Source organism: Coregonus clupeaformis, chromosome 30, assembly GCF_020615455.1.
Source record: "Coregonus clupeaformis isolate EN_2021a chromosome 30, ASM2061545v1, whole genome shotgun sequence".
Classification (NCBI taxonomy): Eukaryota; Metazoa; Chordata; class Actinopteri; order Salmoniformes; family Salmonidae; genus Coregonus; species Coregonus clupeaformis.
The window spans coordinates 24,526,809-24,554,697 of NC_059221.1; the positions used below are offsets into that span (position 1 = coordinate 24,526,809).

A 27,889-nucleotide genomic window follows, 5' to 3' on the forward strand; every position below is an offset into this window, starting at 1 on the left:
GGACACGCACCACTGGTTTGGTGCGAGGAGCAGGTACGGGCCGTACCGGACTGGAGACACGCACCAGTGGTTTGGTGCGAGGAGCAGGTACGGGGCGCACCGGGCTGGAGACACGCACCACTGGTTTGGTGCGAGGAGCAGGCACGGGCCGTACCGGACTGGAGACACGCACCACTGGTTTGGTGCGAGGAGCAGGTACGGGGCGCACCGGGCTGGAGGCACGCACCACTGGTTTGGTGCGAGGAGCAGGCACAGGCCGTACCGGTCTGTGAAGGCACACTGGCGGCACAGTGCGTAAAGCCGGCGCATAGCCTGGTGCCTGCACGGTCACACGCTCCTCAAAGCGAGTGCGGGGAGTTGGCTCTGCTAAACCTGGCTCCGCCAGCCTCTGCTCTAAGGACCGAGCTCTCTGCTGCTGGAGGGTTAACTCCTCTCTCAGCTCCTCCTGTTGCCTGGCCAGCTCCTCTCTCTGTGCATCCACTGACTCCTTCTCCCTGTGGGCCTCCTGCAGCGCCTCCTTCTGAAGGGAGAGCTCCTGCTCCCTCTTAACTAACAGCTCCCGTAAGGCGGTTGTCTCCTCTCTCAGAGTACTGAGCTGCAGGTCTTGGAGGGCATCTATCATAGCGGCTTCTTCCCTCGCTATCTCCCTCTCCACAATCAGCCCTTCCAGGGCCTCCTGCTGCTCCGCCAACCACCCCGTGTGCCCCCCCAAAAAATTTATTGGGGCTGCCTCTCGGGCTTTCTTCGCGGTCTTGAACTACGATGTCGCCGTTGATCCTTTCCTGCCTGGGCTTCTTCCTTCACCCAGGGTCCCTTACCGGCCAATATCTCCTCCCATGTCCAGAATGTTTTCCCCACCTGTGTCCAGCATGTCTGCTCCTCCTGGCCACGCTGCTTGGTCCGTTGGTGGTGGGATCTTCTGTCACGTTCGTTGTCTAAAGGATCGGACCAAGGTGCAGCGTGGTATGCGTACATAGTCGTTTATTTTAATAAACACCGACAAAATAACAAAATTCAACAGAACGTGAAGTTCAAGAGGCTAAACATCAAACAAGCCAAACAGAAACAAGATCCCACAACTAAGGTAGGCAACATGGCTGCCTAAGTATGATCCCCAATCAGAGACAACGACCGACAGCTGCCTCTGATTGGGAACCACACCCGACCAACATAGAAATATATAAATTAGATTTCACACCCTGACCAACCCAACTAGAGATCTCAATGTCAGGGCGTGACAACTAGTTCTAATGTATCCATGACATTCACAATTTCCTTAAGAGCATGAGGGTGATAGTTTGTAGTGTGATTTCCTTTACGGTCCATTGAGCTATTTAAAACAGTATTATAATCTCCCACCATAACAATAGAGTCTTGTATTGCTTGCAGGGTTGATAATTGATTAAATATATTTCAATTGAATATTACTTATTGATAAGAAGCATATAAAAGTTGCAGGAGGAAGGATTGGTATTTCTTGTTTCTATGCTCTCTGCTAGTCCCTGATATTGAATTGTTTACACCCCTTTCTTCAGCGATCCTGTGGTTGGCAGCTGAAATGGAGCAACAGAACCATACACACCCTAGTGAGACAAGTGCACTGTGCATTGAAGTTGCTTGTAGATCGTTATTCAACATGTTCACTCCATTCTGATTGACAGACCTGAAGAGATTATAATTGTTTTATTACAGTATAAACATAAACTTTGTTCACACCTTTAATGGCTTTGACGTGCAAGTAGTGTTGTGAAGCAGAAGAATCGTATGGAGGTATGAAACCTTTGGATTATGGGTAGTATGTGCATTGATTTATCAGAATCAAACTGTAAAATAAAGTGTGAGTGGCAATGGGGCAGCTTTTTATGCATGTCCTGGGGAACAAGATCTCTCGTCCTGGGGCACAAGATCTCTCGTCCTGGGGAACAAGATCTCTCGTCCTGGGGCACAAGATCTCTCGTCCTGGGGAACATGTTCTCTCATCCTGGGGAACATGATTTCTCGTCCTGGGGAACATGATCTCTGTCCGAAGTAGCAGAAAGCAGAGCTGCCAAAGGAATGCCATTTGTATCCACATAAATGAGTGATTTCCTGAATGAGGCTAGTAGATACAGCGTTGGGGTATTGAGCAGTCAGTAGTTCCAGTCATGTTATACTACTATATCCCCCCTAGTCTATGAAATCCCATATCTAAGGAAACAAACATTGTTAATGTGGGAGGGAGACTATTTCCCCCCTAAACACTGAGTGTATGCTCCACCTTCCTCAGTGTGTCCACTGCCCAGTCTCGGTGTAACCACTGCCCTGCCCAGTCTCAGTGTAACCACTGCCCAGTCTCAGTGTAACCACTGCCCAGTCTCGGTGTAACTACTGGCCTGCCCAGTCTCGGTGTAACCACTGCCCTGCCCAGTCTCAGTGTAACCACTGCCCTGCCCAGTCTCAGTGTAACCACTGCCCTGCCCAGTCTCGGTGTAACCACTGCCCAGTCTCAGTGTAACCACTGCCCTGCCCAGTCTCAGTGTAACCACTGCCCTGCCCAGTCTCAGTGTAACCACTGCCCTGCCCAGTCTCGGTGTAACCACTGCACAGTCTCAGTGTAACCACTGCCCAGTCTCGGTGTAACTACTGGCCTGCCCAGTCTCGGTGTGACCACTGGCCTGCCCAGTCTCGGTGTAACCACTGCCCAGTCTCAGTGTAACCACTGCCCTGCCCAGTCTCGGTGTAACCCCTGCCCTGCCCAGTCTCGATGTAACCACTGCCCAGTCTCAGTGTAACCACTGCCCTGCCCAGTCTCAGTGTAACCACTGCCCAGTCTCAGTGTAACCACTGCCCAGTCTTGGTGTAACCACTGACCTGCCCAGTCTCAGTGTAACCACTGCCCAGTCTCAGTGTAACCACTGCCCAGTCTCAGTGTAACCACTGCCCAGTCTCGGTGTAACCACTGGCCTGCCCAGTCTCAGTGTAACCACTGACCTGCCCAGTCTCGGTGTAACCACAGGCCTGCCCAGTCTCAGTGTAACCACAGGCCTGCCCCAGCCTCAGTGTAACCACTGTCTGACAAGGCTGGCTGTAATGGCTGGAAGCAGAGGTGATGCATCCCAGCCATCTCCTGTGATTATTGTTAGAATTGACAGAGGACATAAATCCAGAACTATGCATAAAAGGTGGTAAATTAGTGGCTGTGCTGAGAATGAATGTGAGGCATCATCCCTCGCAACAGAGTCCTCTGAACACTGCAAATGACCTCATCATTTAAGGAGAAACATTACATTGAATTGCCATTTGGGCAATTTTTACAGGTTCTTTCACCTCAACTGTACATGATCGCGCTGATTGTTCATGTTCAATTACTCATTTTCCAAACCTTAAACCAGCCACATTTAGTCCTACAGTAGGTGAAGTCTGGGCTGAGGTTGTTTGTAGCCCAGAAATAAAAGATTTAGATCACCTGTTAATTGTCTCAGCAAATGTTTTAGTTACATGACTGGATGTACAAGACTACAAGATGCATCTTAAACTACTGTACCTCAGGATTACAGCAACAAGGTGAGATAATGTACAGATATATAAATAGCTGTGTTATTACATTACAGTTGCAATGGTTATTTCCATTTATGTCGTTCTGATTAATGGCTGAGAGTTCATTAGCATACATAGGAGTGGAATTTACGGAAAACATTTCATGAAAAGGAGGAAGCTGGCTTTAGAAATGTGTTCCTGTCTGTCTACGTTCAGAGTGACATTGGGAGCTGCTGTCTCCTGGACATGGAGACGATACACCATGAGGACAATGAGCTCCTGGGGCTGTACTGTAGGCCGGAACCATATATTTAGAGAGTTGAGCAAACGTATAATTGTTTATATTGTTGTAATTCTAGACATAAGAGTTAGATAGTGTCCAGTGTTTCCAGATTTCTATGAAATATCACCGATAATTACTTACAATATGAGTGAAATTGTTTTTTTTTTCCTTACAAACAATTGTAATTAAGTATGTTAAAAAGCAGCTTTTCTGTGTTGGAATGGTGTGGGCGTACCCCAACAAGAGAATGAAGTGGGCGTATACCGGTCATTAAAAATATTTATGCAAGTAGACCGCAAATTGGCCAGCTCAGACTCCTTTAGACTACTGATTGGCCAGTTCATCCTCCTCATGATTATGACATCATACTGTGAGGAAAAAACAAGAATTTTTTTAACAGTCTGCTTGAGGGGTTTTCATTAAGTGTTTTTTTCTCTCACATTTATGCTTTGGCCACAAATACAAGTATAGGACGAGTCAACAACATTATTTGGGTATGAGTTAACAGAATATTAAAAGTGAGAATTTCACTGGACATTTCCTTTAAATATTCCCCATGTAATGTTAATGGGGCGCTAACATGACTGCCATAGAATGTTGTAGTGTCATGTAATGCATCATATTGCAGAATCCTCATTGTCCCATTTCTCTAAATACATGGCTCTGCTGTAGGCTACCTGTGAGAGTCAGGGCTGCAGAAACACTGGGTAATCAGCGTTTACATCCCGACTTGGTCCTTTCCTGCACGAGACTGTTGTATGCAAGTAAGTGCGTCGCTGAGTACGTCTACTGTAACTGTTGAGAGACATGTCATAACATTCTCTTTTTGCTGTTTGGTTTGCGTGTAGACAGTTTTAAAAAGTGTTGCAGACAGTGTCTATTTTGTTAAATCAACATTGTCCAATAGCTGTAACATGGGTTGGCGGTATCAGGTATTGTTAGGAACAGCCAATGCCAGAACATTCTGCACAATGTAAACAATGGTCTTAATCTAGTTAAGGCACAGCAGTAGATGAGAGGGAGGATGATATGGTGGAGTGATTTTGGAAGAAGCGTTCTAAAATAATCCAATGTGCATATCTCAACTGCCAATTGAGTTACAACTTGACATATGCCACTGCCACACATCATCTTCAATGTCCAGGTTATGGGCATAAGTGTTGTGTCTGTGTATGGTACTGTTGTAAATAGAATTGTACTTGCTTTCTTGTACTCTTTGTAAGTGGATATGTGTGTCTGTGACTGAATAAGAGTGAATGCTGTGCGATGCAGAGCTGATCGATTTTCTTCCAGCGTATTTGAGTGGAAGGCGTCTTCTAGTTAATGTGTTCACTGACTCTGGAAAAAGCGGGGGCAGGACAGGGAGGGGAACTTGCTCAGGCTATCAGGAACATATTTTTTGGGCCAAAGAAAATATGTATAAAAGTGTTAACTCTTCACTGTCATCATGAGGCATCTAAATGTCATAAAAACCAATGACCATACCTTGTGGCATGACCGAAACTGGAGAAGTAGTTAAGAGAATTTATAGTGGGCTGTAGAAGAGTATTACGGCTTTAAAAATCAATAAATTCTATCGAAATGTTGAATTCATAATGGCGTAAATCACATAATTTCCTTTGAAAGATGTTTCTCAGCAGTGATACATTATGCTGTTTAATTATTAGGCTACATTACTGGATCCAGAACATCCATTAGTCTTCCCTGATCCTTTTCACATCAGATCAAAAGCCATCCAGTTTCACAAAACAAACACTATCCATGTTAGGCTTATTATATTATGGCTTGTGCTAAGATATTTCATACCATATATTATTATAAATTGCAGTGGAATGCCTTGGGGACTCTTACAATATGTAGATTCATTATTTTTCTCCATGGAGAAATCCTATTTTTAAATACTTTGGCTATTCCCAAATTAATGGATTCCCTCCCAGATTTTCAAGATAAATAAATATACAAGTTCAGTGGTTTTGTATTTTCTTTGAGGATATTTATATATTCTGAGAACATAATTGAAGAGTTTCATTCCAAAATGCGATATATACATTTTCAGAAATGTTGGTAAATTGACATTAATTAAAACTACATCTTGTGAAAGAGAGCTATCATTTTTTAAATCTTACCATGACATGGGCTAGTGAAAAGACAGACGTGATTTAGTTTGAAATATATTGCAAGGTAAAAAATTAATAAAAACTGAGAGACAAATAATCCTGTTTTGTGTCAAAATGTACTTCAAAGAACAGAACTTCAACAGAAAAAGTACTTTATCCCGGTTGGGTTTTAAACAGTTAGGCTACATGTAATAAAGTATTGATACAGTACAGGGGGGTGGCTCTCCAGGTACAGGGTTGGAGAGCCATGACTGAATCCCCTGTGTTCCCCCGCTCAAGACAAGAAACATGCTTTGCTTATAATAGCCATATAAATGAACAATGTTGAACCACAGAATGGGCACAATTACGTTTATTTTTCCCCCATTGAGAGTGTTACATTAATTACACAACGAGAGCAATGTTATGTGCATGCTTCTAACAAACCAGAGCTATCTACTGTAGCAATTTGTGGGTCATATATATTAAACATATACAGTAGAGACTAAATATAAACACTGCACAGAGAAAACATTTTTTGTGTTAATTTTCTTGAAGGAGAGAAGGAAACTGCAGGAGTAAACTGTCCAGAAATCCATTTGCAGTAAAGACCCAGTTAGATGCAGTTACATTTCTCATCTCAAGCATCGTATTGCCATTTTAGCATATTGTGTTATTGATTTTGTGCTATGCATAGAGCTCCCATTCTGAACAAATGAATATGGATCACTGTATGTCCTCAGAGGGTCATCCTAGTTATGTACATCCTAATATGGAGGTTGAGCTCAGTTATATTCCAATAATAACTCACAATCTCACATTTCGGCTAGGCTACATACGTATTCGTACGCACATGCAAGTGTTTATATTATCAAGTAACACAAAACCATAGAAACAAAATAATGATATAACCCAGCTTAGCCCAGTGAGGATTTCAGTCACTTTAAATATACACTGCGATGCATGAGGTTTGAGAAGGCAGTTAGAAGTGCAAGGAAACTTATTGAAAATAATTGATGAGAGTAGAGTATTCGCTGGAGTTTTTTCTTTTCAGTGGCTTTGCTCTCTGCCTCGGCGTGAGAGATATTCAGAGAGACAGAGTCTAAGCGGCACAGCTGTGCAGTGTCTGCCCATTCCTGAGAGCTCCGCGGGGAGAGGTGTGGTGTGGATACTACAGAGGCAGACGGGAACTTGGGAGGAAGATACGTCAGCGTTGTCATCTCTCCACGCAGCCTGTAAATAGGTCAGCCTGAGAAGGCAGAAGGGCCACAGCGAGAGCCTGCCCAAAACTGTGAGCACATCCAATTACTTAGAGAGGAAGTCAACACAAAGCTACATAGAGAACAGGAAGGAAAAAAAGGAAGAGCAGAATAGGATGTATTCTTTCTACTGAGACATGTGAGATTGGTGCTCTTAGTAATACGTTTTACTGACCTCGTTTAAGGTTTCATGCCATGTACTTACTTACTTACTTCCTTACGACTTACTTACTACTCACTTACTACTTACTTACTTACTACTAACTTACCATTTACTTACTACTAACAAACTACTTACTAATAACTTACTTGCGTACTACTAACTTAATATGTACTTACTACTAACTTACTACTAGTGTACTACTCACTTACTACTAATGCACTACTTACTTACTTACTTACTTACTTACTTACTTACTTACTTACTTACTACTAACTACTTACTTACTACTAACTTCACTACTTACTTACTACTAACTTACTACTAACTTATTACTAACTTACTACTAACTTATTACTAACTTACTACTTACTTACTACTAACGTATTACTAACTTACCACTAACTTACTACTAGTGTACTACTTACTTACTACTAATGCACTACTTACTTACTTACTTACTACTAACTTACTACTTACTTACTACTTACTACTAACTTATTACTAACTTACTACTAACTTACTACTAGTGTACTACTTACTTACTACTAATGCACTACTTACTTACTTACTTACTTACTACTAACTTACTACTTACTTACTACTAACTTACTACTTACTTACTACTTACAGACTTACTTACTTACTACCTTACTTCTTACTTACTTACTTACTTACCATATGTCATGCAATGTATGCAGAATGACAATGCTATTTAACTTATAAGCTACATAGACAACATAGAGATCAGCATTGTGATTGATTGTACAGTATACAGTACCATTAAATAAAATAAAGCCTCGTGGTGATATTAAGTACAGATCTACCCTTCCATCTGTTCAGTCTCTGTTAAACTCCCTGAGTGCAGTGCAGACGTATACCACATAACATTTGACTGGCGCTCTTATCCAGAGCGACATACAGGAGCAATTAGGGTTAAGTGCCTTGCTCAAGGGCACGTCAACATATTTTTCACCTAGTCGGCTCGAGGATTCGAACCAGTGACCCTCTGGTTACTGGCCTAACGCTCTTAACCGCTAGGTTACCTGCTGCCCTACCTGCTGCCCTTCATGACATCAATTAAGCCAAGGGCCATTACCTCAGCCTGTTGTGTTTTGCTCATGTTGTCTTCTTTGGAGTAGAATCCCCTACGGAGCCACCTCTCCTCACGGTGTGCTTTATCCTCAATGTTCATCAAAGTCCACAAAACAGCTTTCAATTGCTGTGACCTCAGAATGGTCCCTGAAAGAACTCAAATCAGCTTAGCATTTGCACAGTGCACACTGAATCACTACAATAACTGGGATACAACAAGAGCTTTAACCTAATACCAATTATCTTTCCAATTCCATTGACCGATTTGATTGACCAGAGAAAGTAGCATACAGCAAACCATATGACTCCCAACTTCCAGGTCCGTGTCAGTGTGTGGTTTCACATGACACTAATCCGCTCAATGCACAGCCAATCTGTAGACCTTAATGGGTCAACAAATCCAGTAATCTGTAGAAAATCCAGTTGTCTGCTTTTTCCAAAATGATGGATAGCTTGTTATTGTCAAGCTGCAGAGTACTGTCAAAATGACGGCATAATGATACATAATAATCCATCTAATGGTATAGAAAAGAGCTTAGAAATGCCTCCATGAAAAATGAACCAACGCATGTCCTGACAAACAGTCAACGTCTCAGAAAGTAAAATATATAGTGAATGTTGGATCGCTGCTTTGGCACAGGCTGTTCTCCACCTCTCTTTCTCTCTCTCTCTGAGGAGTGTTGACTCCTGGGAACACTGTTCTGCCATCCAGAGAACAAAAGGTCAGCCCAATATACCGATATATGGTACTTGGCTAAAATGAAATTCTTCTACAAAAGAAAACTAAACTCATTTAAAGTCAACTAAAATCAGTTTATCTTTATGGGTGTTCTCAACCTCCAGCAGCAATGTTAATACCACCAGCAGGTAGGTAGACAAGACATGCCATCCGGTACAGTATTTGGAGAGTGGAAGACAATTTCTAAGTATCACATACATCAGAAATTAAGATGAAGCCACGTTACATCACAAGATACTACAATTGTTCATAAATACTAAACACAATCACAGGCAAACTACACATTGAGATACAACAGTTTGTCACAGAAGATACGTGCACTCAGTCATAAAACATTTTGGTGTTGGTGAGCCCAGACAGTCAGCCTGTTATTGTTCAAGGATAGCGGTGCTCCCAAAAGACACTTACATAATATAGTAACAGATGGTGACTGATGTGTATTGGGAGTGAATTACTCAAGAGAGGGGAAAGTGATGCAACGGAAGTAAAGAGGCTTGTCCTTTAACCAAAATCAAGGATCAAAGTCAATATGGTATTTCACCTTTTATAATGTATTTCACCTGTTCCTGATGGGATTGGACAGTTTCACTATGAATAAGGTATGCATTATGTATAAATAATAATTAATAATAATAATATTTGTATTAAAAGTTAATAAATAATTGCTACATATAGGAAAAAGGGACTGTGATGAGGTTGTGGGCAGTGGCGGCTGGCCGATAGAGGGCGCTAGGGCGCCGCCCCCTTAAATACAATTATTTTAAAAAATAAAATACAAAATAAATAAAAATAATAATAATAATAATAAAAACATCAGTATGTCAATATTTGTGTGTTTGAAATATGGAATGCACACAGTAATATGTGTAAGATATGATAGAAAATCATATTCGCAACCTTTCCTCTGCCTGTCAAACGCCTCGTCAGCTCTGGGCGATACAGAAAGTGCCCCGAGGAGGCGGGTCTACGTAGCAGTTAAGCCAATTGCTAATTTAAGATATGAATGTATGACATAAAATGTAGCCAATCAGCGATCTTAAATCGAATCCAAGGAGGGCGATTATTTTATCGCCCCAAGCTCGCCCCTGATAAAATAAGGACCGGGCTCCAGTGGCGCCATTTTTACTAGACGACAATGGCGAGCGCAAACGTTACTCCTCCAAGACCCAACCCTAACTCGGTGAAATCTCTCCTCCAAGATCCGTTTGAGAGGAGAACTTTGTCAGAGAAAGTTCGGGTGAAAGAGCTGGGCCCAGATCAACCTGACCGCTCTCAATCAGACAGCAGGCTAGCGAGAAAGGGAAGCAGTATATGCGCGGCTTCTCCCGTAGCTGGTACACCAGGAAGGCTTGGCTAGCTGGGTGCACTGATGCTAATGCTTTATTTTGCTTTCCGTGCTTGCTTTTTAAAACGACGGGGTCAGATTCAGCATGGACAGGTACCGGAGTGAGGGATATGAAGCACCTGTCAGAGAAGGTAAAGAAACATGAGAACACCAGGGCACACATGGACAACTCTGTAAAGCTAGCTGTATTAGGAAGGGTGAACATTGCTACGCAGCTGGATGACGGCCACAGGATTGCGGTGAGGAAACACAATGAGGAGGTGGATAAAAACAGGCACATTCTATCCAAAATTATCGATTGTGTGAAGTTCTGTGGGGCTTTTGAGTTGGCCTTGCGTGGGCACGAGGAGACTGACTCCTCGGACAACTCCGGCATTTTCCGGGGCTTAGTGGATTTTGTTGCCTCCCTCGACAGTGTGCTGGAGGAGCACCTGAAGACAGCTACCGTTTTTAAGGGCACGTCAAAGACGATACAGAACGAGCTGTTGGACTGTATGCTGTCAGTGCTTAAGGATTACATCCTGGAGGAAGTAAAGAGTGCTGATTTTATCGCCATTCAAGCTGACGAGACGACTGACGTTTCCACCCACTGCCAGTTGGTGCTTGTGATACGCTACATCGATGCTAAAAGTAACGTCCCAAGAGCGTTTTTTCGAGTTCATTTTGATCGAGAACGCAACCGCCGACACCATCGCTACAGCGCTGCTGGAGAGGCTCAGCACCATACTCTCACATGGACAAAAGGCCAAACTTATTGCCCAGGCTTACGACGGAGCAAGTGTGATGAGGGGAGCCACCGGCGGAGTGCAGCGTAAAATAGTGGATGTGTACGAAAATGCGCACTACGTCCACTGCTATGCACATCAGCTGAACCTCATCATGCAGCAGGCTACTTCACGCATCCCCAGGATCGGCACTTTCTTTTCCGACCTTGCAGGATTTTCTGCTTTCTTCTCCAGGTCTCCCAAGCGAACCACCATGCTTGACGAAGTGGTTGCGCATAGACTCCCAGAGCCTCTACAACACGGTGGAACTTCCACAGTCGCGCTGTAAACACTGTGTACGAGTACAGGGATGACCTCCTAACGTGTTTCCAGACCATCAGAGACTCTGGGAACTTTGATGCCCCGACTGTCAGAGAGGCGGGGGGCTTTGTGAGGATGCTCGAAGACGAGGCTTTCTGTTTTTTCCTGGCACTGTTCCACAAGATCATGCCAAATGTGGACATGCTTTTCAGCCAGCTGCAGAAGAGGAACATCGACCCTGTCTTCATTAAAGCACTTGTCCAGAGGTTCACAGACAGCATGCTAACAATCAGGTAAATAACTATATTTACTATTGGCTGATAAAGATGTTGTTAGAAAGATGAATAGTTCACTTACAACAGTTTAAAAGCCTAAATGTGTCTGGTCATCAAAGTGAGTGATTATCATAGAGCCGTCACAATTATATTTGTTTTAGTATTTTAAAAGGAAAGAGAAGACACAATCAGACGTTGATAATAATGCAGGAAAGTACTACACAGTTTGTAATAATTATTCAGGTGTCCACCGGGTCAATTTCTAGAAGAGGCCTAGTTGTTATTGAAGATTAACTTTATTGCTAAGTGCACAGCAGAACAAAATGATGTTGCATCCCTCTCACAAATGTAATAGAAAAAGGCTTTAAAACGTAATAACATCAGTTAATTATGTACATCACAGGTTAAAAGCAGTTACTAGACATAGTTTGTGTGTATATACACACTATCTGTCTGTCTGTCTGTCTGTCTGTCTATATATATATATATATATATATATATATATATATATATAAAAGTCACTGGTTGTGTGTTGAGGGGGAATTACAGTGAGTTAAGAAGTCTGATTGCAAGTTATCAAATTAAACTTTATTTTTTGGACCCAGGGCCTCAATTCCCTCTTTGTGTGGGGACAGCGCATCTGACGAGCAGCAACAGCCCATCAAGCGACGGAGGATGCTGGGACCAGGAGAACAACAGAGGTTGGCTATAGAGGTAAGTTGTGATGTAATTGTCAGTGTTTTCCCCCTAGAACTTTTTTTCAGGCCTGGTAGTATGTAGCCAAAACCCTGAACAATCAGCACCTTGGTAATCATATACTTGAGTTGGACATAGGCATGTGTCAGTCAGGATCACTTGCATCAAAATAGCTTAATTGCAAATTAAAGCTGATGATGTATCTTTTACAGGTATGTGATACCATCCTGAGTCATGCCAAAGAGAGGTTCTCCTTCACCCAGCACCTCATCAGCGCAACACTATTGCACGGAGAGTTGTTCCCACAACACAGTGTGAAGTTCCCCGATACAGCGCTTGAAACAACCGTGGAGGCGTACCCCATGTTGAACAAGGCCAAGCTCAAAAACGAACTGTCCCTCATCTATGAGAACAGTGAGTTCAAGGCTTGTAGTGGTGCAGTGCCCCTGTACCAGTTCTTCATGGAGAACAACCTTCAGAGCACTTTCACAGAGACTGCCAGCCTCCTCAAGATCCTCATCACCACACCCATGACAACTGCTGAGTCAGAAAGGTGCTTCTCTCAGCTATGGGTAGGTTGGGAACTACACTGAAAAGGATCAAGACCTTCCTGAGAAACAGCATGACACAGGATCGCCTGAACGCTCTGGCCATGCTCTCCATGGAGAAGAAACTTGTCAGGGACATTCCTGACTTTAATCAAAGGGTCATTGAGAGGTTTGCCACTCAGAAGGACAGACGGGCAAAATTCCTGTACAAATAAGATGACAGACACACACACACAGAGCAGCTCTGGCCGCATGTTTCTTTGTATATAGTTGACCTTAGCATAAAAAATCCAGTTATATATGGTACTCTAGAAAGTCTTAATAGTGTCTTTGCTAATATTACTGTATATATGTTGTTTTGTATCAATTAATTGTTGCAGTTCTGGAGCACATTAACAATTAGTCACATTTAGTATGATCATAAAATACTGTATGCTATTCTTCCAGTCAAAGGTTTGAGTTCATCCACTTGATATCCATTTCTATATTATACATCCTTTTATACAGTGTAAGATTTCCTATAAACTTTATAATAATTTCATGTTATTGTCCACTTTCCACTCTGTTCTGACAGCATGCCTGTTGCGTTGCCTGTTTACTACCAATGGTGAAAAGTTCACTTTAAATGCAAATGAAAGGCTTGGGTTTGTGTAATATGTTTTTGTGTAAGAATGCCTCAACTTTTTAATATTGGCATTAAATAATTACTGAATGTTTCACTGAGCACTGCTGTCCTGCAGTTTGTGTTAAAATATATCGCGATGGTTACAGGAAAAAAAAAGTATGGCACAGCCCCACCGAGAATATTTTTCACCAGCCGCCACTGGTTGTGGGCAGGTTTTCATGGCTAGTTATTTCATATTACTATCTTGAATACTTCATTTCCTTCTAAACTATTAGCCAATGTTCTGGATGGCCAAGGTCAAGGTCAAGGTCAAAAGGGGAATGAATGAAAGGTAGATATGAAGTCCTATTAATGAGGAATCAAGTCGGTTGCCTTAGAGACATGGTCAAGTAATTGCAAATAGAAAAGTGCACTGATTGGAGACTCCACAAGTCTCAGTAGAGTGTTTCCCCTCTGCTTTGATCAGCATAGCTACATTACTTGCAATCTTTCTGCAAAGGAAGACTAAAGGATAATGTTTAACGAGCTATCATCAGTGAGCATAGAATATTACCCAGAGTCTACCCTGAAAATATATACAATTAATTACCCAGAGTACATTACCCAGAGTCTAGCTGAACAGATAGATAATACATTACCCAGAGTCTAGCCTGAACAGACAGAGAATACATTATCCAGAGTACATTACCCAGAGTCTAGCCTGAACAGACAGAGAATACATTACCCAGAGTCTAGCCTGAACAGATAGAGAATACATTACCCAGAGTCTAGCCTGAACAGACAGAGAATACATTATCCAGAGTACATTACCCAGAGTCTAGCCTGAACAGACAGAGAATACATTACCCAGAGTCTAGCCTGAACAGACAGAGAATACATTATCCAGAGTCTAGCCTGAACAGACAGAGAATACATTATCCAGAGTACATTACCCAGAGTCTAGCCTGAACAGATAGAGAATACATTACCCAGAGTCTAGCCTGAACAGATAGAGAATACATTACCCAGAGTCTAGCCTGAACAGAAAGAGAATACATTACCCAGAGTCTAGCCTGAACAGATAGAGAATACATTACCCAGAGTCTAGCCTGAACAGACAGAGAATACATTATCCAGAGTACATTACCCAGAGTCTAGCCTGAACAGACAGAGAATACATTACCCAGAGTCTAGCCTGAACAGACAGAGAATACATTATCCAGAGTCTAGCCTGAACAGATAGAGAATACATTACCCAGAGTCTAGCCTGAACAGGCAGAGATAATATTATCCAGAGTACATTACCCAGAGTCTAGCCTGAACAGACAGAGAATACATTACCCAGAGTCTAGCCTGAACAGATAGAGAATACATTACCCAGAGTCTAGCCTGAACAGACAGAGAATACATTATCCAGAGTACATTACCCAGAGTCTAGCCTGAACAGACAGAGAATACATTACCCAGAGTCTAGCCTGAACAGAAAGAGAATACATTACCCAGAGTCTAGCCTGAACAGATAGAGAATACATTACCCAGAGTCTAACCTGAACAGATAGAAAATACATTACCCAGAGTCTAGCCTGAACCAATAGAGAATACATTACAGGAGAATTTATAACCATGCCAGCATAAAAAAATGAAATGCATAAATTTTTTTCGCTTTTATTACCATTAGGAATTACTATATACCGCTCTAATCTGAGCAGTAGCAGTTCTTTACACTATTAGGTAATAGTTCCATCTGTCTGTAATTCTGCCAGGATCCACCCTCAAAAAGTCAAACCATGGCAGGCTGATAATGTGTTTGGATTCCTCTTCAGTATGCATCTTCTACTATAGCCCAGTACTGTATTTACATCTTTAGACATTTACAGTCATTTAGCAGACGCTCTTATCAGAGAGACTTACAGGAGCAATTAGGGTTAAATGCCTTGCTCAAGGGGCACATCGTCAGATTTTTCACCTAGTCGGCTCGAGGAGTCAAACCAGCAAGCTTTTGGTTATTGACCCAACTCTCTTAACCGCTAGGCTACCTGCCGCCTACATCTAGTTAAGACAAAATAAGGTCAATATCAGGGACATTAAGCTACTTCAAAGCAGTCTGCTCTGACAATATCTAAGATAATTATTGGAAATTAAACAGTTATCAGTAACAGTTATCATCAGAATGTAAGATTAGCAGTTTTCAATTTTAATTATGACAGCATTCCAAGAGGAAACGGCATGAATAAGGGTTTTTGGATAATTATGCATGTGGCCATTTTGGGAGGATGGTGTCATATAACCCGGACATGCTCCAAACCTGAGAGGATAAAGTGGGTGCTAACCGAACGTAGCAGGCGTAAAAGAAACGCCTGAAACTAGATCCCCTACATACTGATCTTGACAAGAAGAAAAAAAAACTGCCCGGGGAGGTTCTCTTCTGCACTCTTCAACCAATCCAGTAAATGTGGAGGAGGAGTTAAGATGGAGTGTCGCCTTGTTCAGAAGCGGAATTCACGTGACGTAACAGGCTCGCTTTCCATTTCCCCTGAAAACCGGAACATCTGGTTGTTGGGGTCCCGGCAGACTATAGTATAATACCAGAATGTCAGAATGTATCTTTACTTTCCCTTTCTGTTGTATGATTGCACAATAATAGACAGCATACTGTATAACATAGAACAACCACAGTATAGTAATCTCCATGTTCCTTCCCTCTGTCATGGTCATTTGCTTTTGAATGAGTAGGCAAAGCTTTTGATCTGAAATGGTGGATAAAGGTCCAATGCAGCCGTTTTTATCTCAATATCAAATAATTTCTGGGTTACAAATAACTACCTTACTGTGATTGTTTTCAAATAAAATGGTGAAAAAGAAACAAAAATAGCTTCTTAGAAAATAGCAATTTCTCAAGCAGGAATTATGCTAGGACCATCTGGGAGTGGTCTGAGTTTGGAGGGGAAAACTGAAATCTAGCTGTTATTGACAGAGAGGTTAGGAACTCTCCTTTTTATTGGTCAATTAACTAATTTACCGCCTGGTGATGTCACCAGGCAGGCCAAAACTCAATCCCACCAAAACAGGCTGAAATTTCATGTGGTCTTTTTAAACAGCTCTTACACTGAAAGGGCATTATCATAATTTTCACAATTTCACCGTTTTATTCCAACCTCATAGTGTGGAAATACACTGAGTGTAAACATAAGGAACACCTGCTCTATGCATGACATAGACTGACCAGGTGAATCCAGGTGAAAGCTATGATCCCTTATTGATGTCACTAGTTAAATCCACTTAAATCAGTGTAGATGAAGAGGAGGAGACAGGTTAAAGAATGATTATTAAGCCTTGAGACAATTGAGACATGGATTGTGTATGTGTGCCATTCAGAGGGTGAATGGGCAACACAAAATATTTAAGTGCCTTTGAACGGGGTATGGTGTAATAGGTGCCAGGCGCATCGGTTTGAGTGTGTCAAGAACTACAACTCTGCTGGGTTTTTCACGCTCAACAGTTTCCCGTGTGTATCAAGAATGGTCCACCACCCAAAGGACATCCAGCAAACTTAACCCAACTGTGGGAAGCACTGGAGTCAACATGGGCCAGCATCCCTGTGGAATGCTTTCGACACCTTGTAGGGTCCATGCCCCGACAATTGAGGCTGTTCTGAGGGCAAAAGGTGTTCCTAAAGTTTTGTACACTCAGTGTATACATAAAACACTGCACTGGGCCTTTAACACAGCACTGCTTTTGACTGCCATTGAACTGTTAGTCAATTGTTGAAAAGCAGAGAAATGTCACTGCCGAGGAAAGCCCATGCATCTACATTGTTCCATCATGGTCTCAGGCAGCCTCCACACAATAGCAGAAACCCAGGACAAAACAGGCCACTTGACATCACACATGCAGTTGAAGTCGGAAGTTTACATACACCTTAGCCAAATACATTTAAATTCAGTTTTCACAATTCCTGACATTTAATCCTAGTAAAAACTCCCTGTTTTAGGTCAGTTAGGATCACCACTTTATTTTAAGAATGTGAAATGTCAGAATAATAGTAGAGAGAATGATTTATTTCAGCTTTGATTTCTTTCATCACATTCCCAGTGGGTCAGAAGTTTACATACACTCAATTAGTTTTTGGTAGCATTGCCTTTAAATTGTTTAACTTGGGTCAAACGTTTCGGGTAGCCTTCCACAAGCTTCCCACAATAAGTTGGGTGAATTCTGGCCCATTCCTCCTGACAGAGCTGGTGTAACTAAGTCAGGTTTGTAGGCCTCCTTGCTCGCACACGGTTTGTCAGTTCTGCCCACAACTTTTCTATAGGATTGAGGTCAGGGCTTTGTGATGGCCACTCCAATACCTTGACTTTGCTGTCCTTAAGGCATTTTGCCACAACTTTGGAAGTATGCTTGGGGTCATTGTCCATTTGGAAGACTCATTTGCGACCAAGCTTTAACTTCCTGACTGATGTCTTGAGATGTTGCTTCAATATATCCACATAATTTTCCTTCCTCATGATGCCATCTATTTTTTGAAGTGCACCAGTCCCTCCTGCAGCAAAGCACCCCCACAGCATGATGCTGCCACCCCCGGGCTTCACGGTTGGAATGGTGTTCTTCGGCTTGCAAGCCTTCCCCTTTTCCCTCCAAACATAATGATGGTCATTATGGCCAAACAGTTCTATTTTTGTTTAATCAGATCAGAGGACATTTCTCCAAAAAGTACGATCTTTTTCCCCATGTGCAGTTGCAAACCGTAAGCTTTTTTATGGCGGTTTTGGAGCAGTGGCTTCTTGCTTGCTGAGCGGCCTTTCAGTTTATGTCGATATAGGACTCGTTTTACTGTGGATATAGATACTTTTGTACCCGTTTCCTCCAGCATCTTCACAAGGTCCTTTGCTGTTGTTCTGGGATTTATTTGCACTTTTCGCACCAAAGTACGTTCATCTCTAGGAGACAGATCACGTCTCCTTCCTGAGCGGTATGACGGCTGTGTGGTCCCATGGTGTTTATACTTGCGTACTATTGTTTGTACAGATGAACGTGGTACCTTCAGGCATTTGGAAATTGCTCCCAAGGATGAACCAGACTTGTAGAAGTCTACAAAAAACTTTCTGAGGTCTTGGCTGATTTCTTTTGATTTTCCCATGATGTCAAGCAAAGAGGCACTGAGTTTGAAGGTAGGCCTTGAAATACATCCACAGGTACACCTCCAATTGACTCAAATGATGTCAATTAGCCTATCAGAAGCTTCTAAAGCCATGACATCATTTTCTGGAATTTTCCAAGCTATTTAAAGGCACAGTCAACTTAGTGTGTGTAAACTTCTGACCCACTGGAATTGTGATACAGTGAATTATAAGTGAAATAATTTGTCTGTAAACAATTGTTGGAAAAATTACTTGTGTCATGCACAAAGTAAATGTCCTAACCGACTTGCCAAAACTATAGTTTGTTAAAAAGAAATTTGTGGAGTGGTTGAAAAACTAGTTTTAATGACTCCAACCTAAGTGTATGTAAACTTCCGACTTCAACTGTACATGTGTCAAGCACGGGAGGCTGGTAGGAAGAGCTATAGGAGGACGGGCTCATTGTAATGGCTGGAATGGAATAAATGAAATGGTATCAAACACATTAAACATATAGAAACCACACGTTTGACTCCGTTCCATTGATTCCATTCCAGCCATTACAATGAGCCTGTCCTCATACAGCTCCTCCCACCAGCGGCAAGTCGCATTTTGGGGGAGGGAAACAATAGGACAAGCCAGCTCTCCCTCTGCTGTCTTTGACTGTTCACACGCTGACACTGAAACAGGCTCCAACCTTCATCAATCAAATGGAAAGATGCTGTTGTAGCATTGATAACCAGAAACCTGGAGCAGTCCGTCTGACTGAGCTCATTTCTCCATTGATGGCAAGGCTGCTACACTTCAGTAGGCTCATCAAGCATCTCCTGCTACATCATTAGCTAAGGGTGAAGCTACAGTCATAAGCCAGCGTTAGATAATGTCATTCAACATGCAGTAAGATGGACACAGATATACAGTGGGGGAAAAAAGTATTTAGTCAGCCACCAATTGTGCAAGTTCTCCCACTTAAAAAGATGAGAGAGGCCTGTAATTTTCATCATAGGTACACGTCAACTATGACAGACAAATTGAGGGAAAAAAATCCAGAAAATCACATTGTAGGATTTTTAATGAATTTATTTGCAAATTATGGTGGAAAATAAGTATTTGGTCACCTACAAACAAGCAAGATTTCTGGCTCTCACAGACCTGTAACTTCTTCTTTAAGAGGCTCCTCTGTCCTCCACTCGTTACCTGTATTAATGGCACCTGTTTGAACTTGTTATCAGTATAAAAGACACCTGTCCACAACCTCAAACAGTCACACTCCAAGCTCCACTATGGCCAAGACCAAAGAGCTGTCAAAGGACACCAGAAACAAAATTGTAGACCTGCACCAGGCTGGGAAGACTGAATCTGCAATAGCTAAGCAGCTTGGTTTGAATAAATCAACTGTGGGAGCAATTATTAGGAAATGGAAGACATACAAGACCACTGATAATCTCCCTCGATCTGGGGCTCCACGCAAGATCTCGTGGAGCCCCTAGTGAATGACCTGCAGAGAGCTGGGACCAAAGTAACAAAGCCTACCATCAGTAACACACTACGCCGCCAGGGACTCAAATCCTGCAGTGCCAGACGTGTCCCCCTGCTTAAGCCAGTACATGTCCAGGCCCATATGAAGTTTGCTGTAGTGCATTTGGATGATCCAGGAGAGGATTGGGAGAATATCATATGGTCAGATGAAACCAAAATAGAACTTTTTGGTAAAAACTCAACTCGTCGTGTTTGGAGGACAAATAATTCTGAGTTGCATCCAAAGAACACCATACCTACTGTGAAGCATGGGGGTGGAAACATCATACTTTGGGGCTGTTTTTCTGCAAAGGGACCAGGACGACTGATCCGTGTAAAGGGAAAGAATGAATGGGGCCATGTATCGTGAGATTTTGAGTGAAAACCTCCTTCCATCAGCAAGGGCATTGAAGATGAAACGTGGCTGGGTCTTTCAGCATGACAATGATCCCAAACACACCGCCCGGGCAACGAAGGAGTGGCTTCGTAAGAAGCATTTCAAGGTCCTGGAGTGGCCTAGCCAGTCTCCAGATCTCAACCCCATAGAAAATCTTTGGAGGGAGTTGAAAGTCCGTGTTGCCCAGCGACAGCCCCAAAACATCACTGCTCTAGAGGAGATCTGCATGGAGGAATGGGACAAAATACCAGCAACAGTGTGTGAAAACCTTGTGAAGACTTACAGAAAACGTTTGACCTGTGTCATTGCCAACAAAGGGTATATAACAAAGTATTGAGAAACTTTTGTTATTGACCAAATACTTATTTTCCACCATAATTTGCAAATAAATTCATAAAAAATCCTACAATGTGATTTTCTGTCATAGTTGACGTGTACCTATGATGAAAATTACAGGCCTCTCTCATCTTTTTAAGTGGGAGAACTTGCACAATTGGTGGCTGACTAAATACTTTTTTTCCCCGTTGTATGTTACAAATCCACACTACAGGCACTACATTCCAAGGCCAAAACCACTAATCTATTTTCTAATCCATTCAAGGAGGGCCAAATGACATATCTGAAATGTGCAAACACATATATTTTACAACTGGATGACTTTGTAATTCTACAGAAGAAATCGAGGAGATTGCATTCAGTTTTATGGCGTCATGGTACATTATATCTCTCTACTCTACGTATTAACACATTGATAGTCTCAGAGTCGTGTTGGTTTGAAGCTGAAATCATAATAGGGGCTGAAGTTTGTCAGGCAAAATGGAGCCAGTAGTAAAAGCGTATGTGCTGCGTTACCTGAGCCCATTTAGTGCTTGGACACATACTGATTTGAGTTTAATGGCCTGGGGGGATTGCCATAAAAACAAGCCGGATGACTCTGGGTCGTAGTGAAGAAAGAGGCCTGGGTGAAGACGGGGCGAGGACCATGGCTCACAGGGGTACTGTCGTTGCTGTGGCCAAACCGCACTTGAAATAATCCAACAGATGAGTCCTCAATTAACATAACAACATGTAGTCTCTGCTACAGTGGTAGTCTGACGAAGGACAGTTTGAAACAGCGTGCAGCTCTTCTGAGGTCCCTTAAATATCTATTTTCCTGCACTCACTCTGTGTATTTCATTACCCTCCACCACAGCATGATACTCATCTGCCAAACGCTGCTCTTATTTCCTGAAATATTTTTGTGGTGTTTTGATATGTTAAGATTTTAATTCATTAGCAATGATTACATTGTTTCCAAACTAAATGAAATGATGTGACAGGTTCCCCACATTGGGGAACCTGTAATACAAAATTCAGCATCTTTTTCCAGCACAGAGTACTATTATTACATAACGATAAACCTTATGTCAAATAAAATATGCTACAGGATCTTTTTACTACTCAATCTCAAATGCAAACTAAAATCAGTATTCTTAAACCCTGGTCGTTTACACCAAGTGCCTGGAGTGGGCTGTCAAATCTTCTGAACCCCATTCATTTCCCATTCACAGCACACAACCCAGTACTCTCCCATTCACAGCACACAACCCAGTACTCTCCCATTCACAGCACACAACCCAGTACTCTCCCATTCACAGCACACGACCCATTACTCTCCCATTCACAGCACACAACCCAGTACTCTCCCATTCACAGCACACGACCCATTACTCTCCCATTCACAGCACACAACCCAGTACTCTCCCATTCACAGCACACAACCCATTACTCTCCCATTCACAGCACACAACCCAGTACTCTCCCATTCACAGCACACGACCCATTACTCTCCCATTCACAGCACACAACCCAGTACTCTCCCATTCACAGCACACAACCCAGTACTCTCCCATTCACAGCACACACGACCCAGTACTCTCCCCATTCACAGCACATGACCCAGAACTCTCCCATTCACAGCACCACGACCCAGTACTCTCCCATTCACAGCACACGACCCAGTACTCTCCCATTCACAGCACACGACCCAGTACTCTCCCATTCACAGCACACGACCCAGTACTCTCCCATTCACAGCACACGACCCAGTACTCTCCCATTCACAGCACACGACCCATTACTCTCCCATTCACAGCACACGACCCATTACTCTCCCATTCACAGCACACGACCCAGAACTCTCCCATTCACAGCACACGACCCATTACTCTCCCATTCACAGCACACGACCCAGTACTCTCCCATTCACAGCACACGACCCAGTACTCTCCCATTCACAGCACACGACCCATTACTCTCCCATTCACAGCACACGACCCATTACTCTCCCATTCACAGCACACGACCCAGTACTCTCCCATTCACAGCACACGACCCAGTACTCTCCCATTCACAGCACACGACCCAGTACTCTCCCATTCACAGCACACGACCCAGTACTCTCCCATTCACAGCTCACGACCCAGTACTCTCCCATTCACAGCACATGACCCAGTACTCTCCCATTCACAGCACACGACCCATTACTCTCCCATTCACAGCACACGACCCATTACTCTCCCATTCACAGCACACGACCCATTACTCTCCCATTCACAGCACACGACCCATTACTCTCCCATTCACAGCACACGACCCATTACTCTCCCATTCACAGCACACGACCCATTACTCCCCCATTCATAACACACCTGCAGGGAGAGTGTTTGAGAGTGTGACACCTGAGAGCAGCGTAGGACTGAGGTAACGACAGGGGATTTAAGCTATAAAATGACTACTTCACAGTCAATTGATTCTACTGGAATACTCCCACCATTTCATATTCAGAGCAGCAAAGTAATATATTCTGAGGCCTATGAAACAGTATGTGGGTGGTAGAAGTCGATATGGAACTGGTGATGATGCTTTTACAGTATATAAAGGTTAAGTAGTATAACAACATCCAAACACTTACCCTAGTGTTGTCATGGTGACGATGGTGTACCAGAAAGAGGCTGGGATGCTAGAAAACGTGGTTCCCTTGGTGCCTTTCTCAGCATAGAACATGACGGTGGCGAAGATGATGACAGCCATGGTGAGGGAGAAGAGGAGGAAACCCAGCTCCGAGGCGCAGGCCTGCAGCGTGCAGCCCAGGATGCGCAGGCCCTGAGAGTGGCGGGAGAACTTGAAGATACGGAACACCCGGAAGACTCGCAGGGTAACAAAGGCCCCGCTGACTTCCTCGTTCTCGGGCATCACAAGGCCAATGTAGAAGGGCAAGATGGCCACCACGTCGATCACGCTCATCACCGAACGAGCAAAATCACAGCGGCTGGGGGCAGCATACAGTCTCATGAGGTACTCGCAGGAGAAGATAAGCACACAGGCCGTGTCCAAACAAGAGAAGGCCACTGAAAACTTCTCACCGCACGGCAGGTCCTTTACACTCCCTTTGAGTGGTCGGCAGGGAACCGTTTCCACAACGTTGGCAATAACAGACACAGCGATGAAGAAGCCAGTGACGTAGTAGAAAACCAGGGCCATGGTGCTTGTGTGAGGGTTCTCGAAGGCCCTCCATAGCTTATCTCGTAACGTGGCGTCTGGGGGCAGTGGAGCATCTCCGGCATTCTCTGCCTCTGTGTCCTCAGCCAAACGCTCCTGGTTCTCCTTCTTACGATCCCGGTACTCTTCCATACAGCAGTCACCTATGATCTCAGGTATTATGCCATAGAAAGCCAGCTCCTCCTCAAAGGCCTGAATGCATTCATGTCGGGGATAATGTAGCTTGCCTGTTCGAAAAAAGTTGAGTATATGGCGAAACATCTCTGGATCCCTGTCAAAGAAATATTCCTGAGTTTCCTCATTGTAGAAAAACTCCTTTTCTGAGCTGCCTAGAAGGGTGTCCGGGTAACGGTCCAAGGTGTTCTTCCATGTCTGGAAGCGTAGTCCACTCACATTAACAAACAGGATCTCATCACTGCGACTTGTTTTGTCCACAGGAGGCTTGGGCATGGTCTGTTGGGCCAGTGGTAGCCAGCCCACGGCTGCTGCCCGAGCAAAGGGCATCCATGTTGCAACTCCAGCAGCCATTTTGTTTAGTAGCTTATGTTTGAGGAGTAAACGGGATGTTGAGTAATGGTACAGAGAGTCTCTAGGTACTTGAGGGATATTTCTGGGTCTTTTCTGATCAGAAGGAAAAGGCTAGGTATATCCAATCTAATCATCCGTCCCAACTGAAGGCCTCAACAACCGGATTGGCTTGCCTCCATTACCAGTCTGTCAGTTTGTTTGTGCATCGGTTTCAACAGGAGAGGGAGAAGTGATGCTGGTAGAGAGATGATAGTGTTTCATCGTCAAAGAAAAGGGTCACGGTAAGGCAGTTGTGGACTAAACACAAAGGTCAGGCCATTGGAATAGCTCAGGAAAACTTAGTCTGATTCATAAAATATCAGACTATTGACCTCTCTTGTATAAATAATAGCACAATGATATTGTAGAACAATACTGTATATGGCTTTTCAGTAGTGTTTAAAAGGACTTCCAGAGAACTAATGGTTGAAGTCTCCAGCCTTTGCTTGCTGCCTCCCCTCTCTCAGAAGACAGATTGGTTGCAGTGCTGTGGTTTTCAAATTCGTATTAAATTGTGATGATGGTCCCCGAAGTTGCAAGATAGACACATTTTCCTCTGTTGCTTTCTTTCTGTCCCTCGCAGTGTTGCTCTCCAACTTTGATTATGGATGGCTCTCTTTGTCGCTTGGTTTCTCTCTCCCGCTCTCTCAAATGCACAACCAAACCTTAAGTGTAATCGATTTTTCTGGTGTCTGAGAGGCCTTGTGAATGGAAAAGTTTGAGTCTTAGGCGTTTCTATTCCTTGTATGGTCGTCCCTTTTTATACCTGTCAAGACACACAACACACACAACTTAGACATTGAGCAGCACAGGCTGTGAAGGCACCGTGTGCTACATCTAGTCGTGTCACAGCTTGGGTGAACTGTTTAAAAGTCTTTGCTTCGATATACAAACAGAGAGGTTCCTCACAAAGGAAACTTTCAAGTTGACCACGTTTGAATAATATTTAGAGCCTAGACCAAACAGTTGTACCAATAGAAATACAATCCTTATACTTAAACGTCCATTTTGCAATAATTGTGAACTTGTACAGAGCACCAACCCAAATAAGCACTGTGCTCCTTTGATCTTTAAACACATTATACATCAACCACACAACTGTACCTCTTTAGTATAAATCCACAAAGGGATTATGCTTTCAATGTGTAATAACAGAAATAACCCTAAATTGAATTTCAATATAAAAAGGTTACCATTAAATCTCGAGATTCAATTACTATATTTTATTTTGAATTTACTGTCACTCTTCTAAACAAGAGATGTGTTAGGGTGTATCCATGAAACATATAGTCTGCCTTGTGAGGGAGCTGGAGTGTGCCCAGACCTGTCCCTAACCAACAGACCTGTCTCTAACCAACAGACCTGTCTCTAACCAACAGACCTGTCCCTAACCAACAGACCTGTCCCTAACCAACAGACCTGTCCCTAACCAAGAGACCTGTCCCTAACCAACAGACCTGTCCCTAACCAACAGACCTGTCCCTAACCAACAGACCTGTCCCTAACCAACAGACCTGTCCCTAACCAACAGACCTGTCCCTAACCAACAGAACTGTCCCTAACCAACAGACCCGTCTCTAACCAACAGACCTGTCCCTAACCAACAGAACTGTCCCTAACCAACAGACCCGTCTCTAACCAACAGACCTGTCCCTAACCAACAGACAGGTGACCCAACACAGATGCATAGCTGTGCACAAGATGCTCCCCCAATCAAAAATCAATAAGACACTATAAAACAGCATTCCTGCTGCAGTGGACAGGAATTACATCCAAAACAGCTACTACAGTAAACAAAAACAGAACAATATCACATATCAGTCAAGCACTAACGGTTAGTCTACAAGTGACATTAGGCTTTCACGCTGTGTCCACTTAGCCTTCTATGTAAAGTGTTACTTTAATGTGCTCGCCATTTTGTTGCTTAAAACAACATGACCACACAGTCAAAGGAAAACAAAATATGAAATAGCCCTAAGGAAAAGGCATAATTTCAACTAAAGTATCTTTAGACTAGCACTTAAATTCAGATAAGTATTATTTAAAAACAGTGATGTATATATGTCAGTGTATAGTAGAGTATGTTAGGTACATCGGAATAACATACATCTGATGACTCTTGAAGTTATGTGTCTGTTCCATTACTATTAAAGCTTTTAAATGTCTAGCGATGTATCTGGAGCAATTAAGATCATAGCTACTTACCCTGCATTAAAGCTGAAGACAATGTAGGATGAAGGGACCAATGTGTCAGAAAAGAGAAAGCAAAGGCAATAGGAGAATTAAAAGCAGGCATGAACAAGCCCATCTCCCGGAATCGAACCATATCGCACACCGGATAGTGGGGGAGTGATTCTCATGCTTAGCCTTAGCTCCTCTCCACTCTCTCCTCTCACTCAGTACTGTGACTCCGCTTGCTCTCACTCTTTCCAACTCTACCTCACATTTGCTTGCTCAACCCTCCCACCCTCTCTTTGTCTCTCTATTGCGCTCTCCCTCTCTCCGATCACACATACTCACCTCCATACCTCTTGAAAACACAGAACAGAACACATTTACATTTTTAGTCATTTAGCAGACACTCTCTATCCAGAGCGACTTACAGGAGCAATTAGGGTTAAGTGCCTTGCTCAAGGGCACATCGATAAACTTTTCACCCTGGTCAGCTCAGGGATTCAAACCAGCGACCTTTCAGTTATTGGCCCAACACACACCAGTTACTTAACCACTAGACTACCTTACACCATTAGGCTGATAGGAAATAAAGATAATGTTATTTGATATACCAAAAACTGCTCGGAGTGTTTTTGCATGCACCATGGCTTATGAAGTTTGACTCAGCAGTTTTACTGGGGGAATACACTTCAGATTTTATACTCAGTCTCGACCCAGTCCTAAAGATGCTTTGCGTGCCTGTTTTCCTACAGTATTTATAGGGCAGCTTGATTCGGAAGCAGTAGGAGTAGTATTTCAGGCTGTGTTTAAGCTTTAATTACCTAACCAGAGAAGAAGACAAGGCTGCTCCATAAGGGCGGGGATAGTAGTGATCTTAATGTTTATCGCCCCATTTCAAGGCTTCCTTGCCTAGCTAAGATTCTTGAATCCTTAG

General features: G+C 43.1%; 1 protein-coding gene across 1 annotated transcript in view; it reads right to left on the reverse strand.

The window, feature by feature from the left end:
• Positions 1-27,190, reverse strand: part of LOC121546055 (potassium voltage-gated channel subfamily D member 1) — a 62,120-nt gene extending 34,930 nt beyond the window's left edge. Inside the window, exons 1-2 of the mRNA XM_041857060.2 lie at positions 26,986-27,190; positions 23,627-25,546 (exon numbers count right to left, since the gene is read on the reverse strand). Coding sequence (XP_041712994.2) covers positions 23,627-24,741 — 1,115 coding nt within the window. The 5' untranslated portion in view covers positions 24,742-25,546; positions 26,986-27,190. The remainder of the gene's footprint in view (positions 1-23,626; positions 25,547-26,985) is intronic.
• Between the last annotated feature and the right edge of the window lie 699 nt (positions 27,191-27,889).